The sequence below is a fragment of the Antrostomus carolinensis genome, unplaced genomic scaffold (genome assembly GCF_000700745.2).
Source record: "Antrostomus carolinensis isolate BGI_N321 unplaced genomic scaffold, ASM70074v2 scaffold46683, whole genome shotgun sequence".
NCBI classification, from domain to species: Eukaryota; Metazoa; Chordata; class Aves; order Caprimulgiformes; family Caprimulgidae; genus Antrostomus; species Antrostomus carolinensis.
The window spans coordinates 5271-10479 of NW_010304028.1; the positions used below are offsets into that span (position 1 = coordinate 5271).

General features: G+C 52.1%; 1 protein-coding gene across 1 annotated transcript in view; it reads left to right on the forward strand.

Annotated features, from left to right (window-relative positions):
- ZDHHC9 (zDHHC palmitoyltransferase 9) overlaps nt 1-5209 on the forward strand; it is an 11435-nt gene that overhangs the window by 5115 nt on the left and 1111 nt on the right. Inside the window, 6 exon segments of the mRNA XM_010164300.1 lie at nt 2380-2540; nt 3076-3234; nt 3741-3878; nt 4041-4089; nt 4377-4479; nt 4651-4800. Coding sequence (XP_010162602.1) covers nt 2380-2540; nt 3076-3234; nt 3741-3878; nt 4041-4089; nt 4377-4479; nt 4651-4800 — 760 coding nt within the window.

Consider the following 5209-nt stretch of genomic DNA (forward strand, 5'->3'; position numbering starts at 1 on the left):
GCAGAGAGGTGCCCCAGCCCTTGGATCATCTTCCTGGCTCCTCTGGACCTGCTCCAACAGCTCCACATCTTCCTTGTGTTGGGGGTTCTGGGCTTGCACCCAGACCTTCTGAGGAGTGACAGACCTGCCCAGACCTTCACCTGTGGTGAAGAGAGTCGAAGTCCACCAGGAGAGCAGGTGTTGTCTGGTGCTTTGTCCCTATCCTCCCCCTTGCTTCTCTCCCCTCCAGAATTGGGGACCTAACCTGCCCTGTGCCAAACTGGGAGCTGGATGGAAAAGCTGGATCCTGGCTGGATCCTGGTGCTGCTTCCCTCACCACAGCGAGGACGGTCACACACTCATCTCTTTCATCTCCTTAACATTACAGGCTTCTTCCCAGCCCCACACCACGCTCTGCCACGTGGTCACATCAGTCTTGAATCCACTCTTGATGTGCTTCTGGGGGACAGCAGGACTTTCTGCATCCCCAAAGGGCAGGTTTCCTTACAAAGATGCCTGGGAAATGGTCAGCAGGGAGTGAGTCACATCCCACACTGAGCTGAGACCGCGCCGGGCGCTGCAGGGACTGATCCTGTTCCTTCTTGAGGTGCTGCTGGGTGAAGCTTTTCAAGCTCCTGATGTGGACGGTTGGATGTGGCATCACAGGATCCCAGAATTGCCTGGATTGGAAAAGCCCTTTAAGCTCATCGAGTCCAACCATGAACCCAACACTGTCCAGTCCCCTATGACTAACCCATGTCCCTCAGCACTGTGTCTACACGACTCTTCAATCCCTCCAGGGATGGGGACTCCACCACTGCCCTGGGTAACCCCTTCCAATGCCTCAGAACCCTTTCAGCAAAGAAATTCTTCCTCACATCCCATCCCCACTGCCCTGGCCACAACTGGAGCCCATTTCCTCTTGTCCTGTCCCTTGGGCCTTGGTTGAACAGACCCCCCCCCACCTCTCTCCACCCTCCTCCAAGGGACTTGCACAGAGCCACAAGGTCTCCCCTCAGCCTCCTTTTCTCCAGGCTCAACACCCCCAGTTCCCTCAGCCACAAGGGAACTCAGCACACTTGTGCTCCAGACCCTTCCCCAGCTCCGTTCCCTTCTCTGGACACGCTCCAGCACCTCCATGTCCTTCTTGGGAGTGAGGAGCCCAAAACATTGGTTTAGGAGCAGGTTCTGTGCATCTTTACTGTGTTCAGAGAAGCTGTGGGTGGGAAGGCTGTCCAAAATGAAACAGTTAATGCTATGGATGTTGTAGGAATTGCTTTGAGTAGCATGACAGATCCCCTGGGGAGGATAATCTCGTGCTTTTCCACCACAAGTAGCCTTACACTTTCGTGGAGAGCAATTGTAGAGAGCAGGAGTCTGGGCTGGATCAGGGCTTCCTAGAAAGCCTGGGTACCCAGCTTCCTTGGGAGGAAGAGGGGGGAGCAGGGTGTGCAAGGAGAGGTGCAATTTCACACCAGCATTGGGATTTGCTTTAAATTTCCTTTTTAAACCTCTGTAGGAATTTCACCCCGACATAAATGGGATTTTTCTGAAGGAATCAGTGTGAAGATACGTTTTCTTTCAGCCTGGGACATCTCTAAACCATTGATTTCTGTACCTGCTGTCTGTGTGGCCCCTGCAGACAGGTTTGTGGGTGTCCAGGTGTGACACAGGGGCACGGTGAGATTCATCCCCGTGCTCCCTCAGTCAGTGGGATGAGCAACATAAATTCCTTATTGGACCTTTGTGTATTTCCAAATCAAACAAACCTCACTCTGTGTTTCACTCTCTGGACCTGGGGTTGTCTTGGAGTAGGAGCTTTTCTATTTTATTTGGAGCTTTTGAGTCTCTTACTTGAAAAAAGTCAAAGGAAACCAGGTTTTTTTGTTGCTTCCACCTGAATCTGTTCCTGAGAAGCACAGGATGCAGTTCATCCTTGGAAAATAATTCTTGTAATCCTGGAAGCTGCTTCCTTAGGGGACAGACAGAGATTCCCATTGCTCTCTTGAACCTTCTGGCTCTCTCCAGTGGTGGGCTTTCAGTCCAGGGTTGCTTCTCCTGTCCCTTGGCAGCTGGTAAGATCCAGGCAAGATCCCTCTGGTTGCTTTTCTAACATCACCCATGAGCAAAACAGGAGCTGGAAACAAAATAAATACGCTGGCAAGTATGCTTGTGAAAAACACAGTGGTTCTTTGATGGTGACTGGTGGTCAGAGCTGCCCCAGGCACGTTTCCCCGTGGTGGTGGGATGAAGAAGGAAGTTCTCAACAGCCTGTCTTCTCCAGATGTGACCAGTGTTCAGAAAAAAACCAGGACTCTGATGCTTTGCCAGGTTTTCAGGCCCTGGCTCAGGGCAGGGTTTGCAGTGGTCTGATTGAGCTCATCTGCCATCTCTCTGCAGGTGTCGGTACCTGGCAGTCCAGCTGTCCCCAGCCATCCCTGTGTTTGCAGCAGTTCTCTTCCTGTTTGCCATGGCTACCCTCCTGAGGACCAGCTTCAGCGACCCCGGGGTGATCCCCAGAGCCCTGCCTGACGAGGCAGCCTTCATCGAGATGGAGATTGGTGAGTGTGGAGCCAGCTGAGCTGCTGATGGCTGGAAAAGCTGCTGTATTTCTGGTTTCTCTGGCTATATCATGTTCTCTGCAGAGCCTCTCTTTCCTGGCTTGCTCTTTTTGGAGAGCTTCTTACCATCTGCTGACTAATTCTGCTTGGTTGAGGCTCAAAAAGATGTTGTGATGTGCTTGCTTCCCTTTCTGGGAACCTTTTTCACGTGCTGGTGTATGTACAAGCTCAGTCTGCTTTTGGGATGGGGTGGGCCCCTCCATCTTTCAGGTAGAGAGGAAGTTTGGTGGATGGGGGTCTGTGTACAGTGACACCCCCCTTGGCTCCTCTTAATAAGCCCGTGAAAGCTCTGGCATCTCTTTTCCTGCCTCCAAGCTGCCAGGTTGGCTCTGGACCATGCGAGCAGAGCTGCAGCCACTGGCTCTAGACCCAGCAGGCTCTGTGGGAAGAGCAGGGAGGCAAGTTCTCACTCTAGGCTGGTGGTGTTGTAGCAGTGGATCTGATCTCTGCTTGCTTCTCTCTCTGTCTCTCTCAGAGGCCACCAATGGCACTGTGCCACAAGGTCAACGCCCTCCACCAAGGATTAAGAACTTCCAGATCAACAACCAGATAGTGAAGCTGAAATATTGCTACACCTGTAAGATCTTCCGTCCACCCCGCGCCTCTCACTGCAGCATCTGCGACAACTGCGTGGGTGAGTAGAAGGAGGAGGTTGTGTCTCATCCTTTCTCCAGGAAGAAGTCCTCATCCTTTTGGATCCCACTCCTCCTCTGCAGGTTCTCAGCCCTCGGAGGGTTTATGCAGTCCTTTGAACCTCCTTCTTAGTAGGAGAACCTTCTTGAATCCCTTGAACCTTCTTCTACTAGGAGGAAAGTGCCACGTGGGTTAGATAAGGACTTCTGAACCCTCAGACCTTCATCTAACCTGGGTGCTGCTTTAGTAACAAATACATCAGGTCTCTGGCAGAGAAGACACACGTGGGGCCAAGCTTTTAAACTCTATTTTAATATGCAAAACGACTCATTAGTAAAACAATTTGGCACTTGCTTACCCGGCCTCCCTTTCTGGAAGGGGGTCATGATGTGGAGCTCTGAGTTAGCAGAAGGTTGGACTTGATTGCCCAGGGGATTTTGGAGTTGAGGGCAGAGGAGTTGGTGTCTGGAGACAGGGCAGGACTGATCTCCATCTTTGCTTTCACAGAGCGCTTCGACCATCACTGTCCCTGGGTGGGCAACTGCGTGGGGAAGAGGAACTACCGCTATTTCTACCTCTTCATCCTCTCGCTCTCACTCCTCACCATCTACATCTTCACCTTCAACATAGTCTACGTAGCACTGAGTGAGTCTGGCTGAGGAGAGGTGGATGGTTGGGCTGGTTGAGGGTGAAGGGCGGGAGGATACAGAAGGTGTTACAAACCCAGAAATAATGGAGTGGGGAAAAGGAACTGGAGTTGGTGTGATGTTCCAGTGGAAAAAGAAATAAAAATCTCTTTATTCCCAGAATCTCTGAAGATTGGGTTTCTGAACACACTGAAGGAAACCCCAGGGACATATCCTTCCACAGTGCAGAGGGCTTGGCTTCTCCAAAGCTGGAGGTTAGTGTGAGCTGCATTATGGAGGGACTGGAGTTTTGATGCTCAAGAGTCTTTCAGGAGATTTTTCTCCCATGGTTGTGAGGTGAGGAACAATTTTGTGGCTTTTGGGAGGAGGGTAGAACAGAAAAACCATGTCTAGGAGAAGAAGAGAAGTTAGAGTAGTGTGTCTGGGGGTAGTGACAGCTACCAGCAGCTCAGGTCAGGTTGTTCTCAGGCTGTTCCCAATCCTTAACTGTTCTCACTGTACTGGAGGTGCTCATCTGCTTCTTCACCCTGTGGTCAGTGGTGGGGTTAACTGGTTTCCACACCTTCCTGGTGGCACTGAATCAGACAACCAACGAAGACGTAAGTAGAGTCTTTCTGTTCCTCTGGGCCACCTCTGTTTCTTGTCACTTCCTTGGAGTGTCAGGGCTGTCCCCACCTTGCTGATGTGCCCCACAGGCTGAGGCAGGGCTCAGTGGGCTGGGGACAGGGGTGTTGGTTGGAGCAAACCTGAACTTGTGCCTTGACTTACAGATTAAGGGGTCCTGGACTGGGAAGAACCGTGTGCAGAATCCCTACAGCCATGGTAACATAGTGAAGAACTGCTGTGAGGTGCTCTGTGGGCCTCTGCCCCCCAGGTAAGCTCTTGAGGGGCAACCCTCTCATTTTTACCCCCAGAGCCCCGTGAAGGACCCTGAGGAGCTCTCTTAGCTCGGGTACAAGACCTGGCTGCTCTTCTGCTGGGCACTGTGTGTGTTGGGGGCTTCTGGAGGTCACTGGGTGCTCTCAGAGGAAGGTCTTGGCGTTGCTTTCCTTGAATATCTTCTGTGATTGAAGCTTGTGACGTGTTCCCTGTCACCACGTGCTTGGGAAGCTGGTGGAGGAGTGACTCCTCTTCCCTGGGGCAGCGTATGGAGCAGAGGTGCTCCTTTTGGTGGGCTTCCATCCTCTGAACTGGGCTGTTCTCCGAGGGGTTTGGCTTTCACAGGAGGAACATAGACACTGTAAACTGGGTCTGGGCTGTGCACAGCCTTGGTTTGGAGAGGAGCTCCTTCCCCTGATGTTTGTCTTCCACAGGCACTTGTCCTGCCAG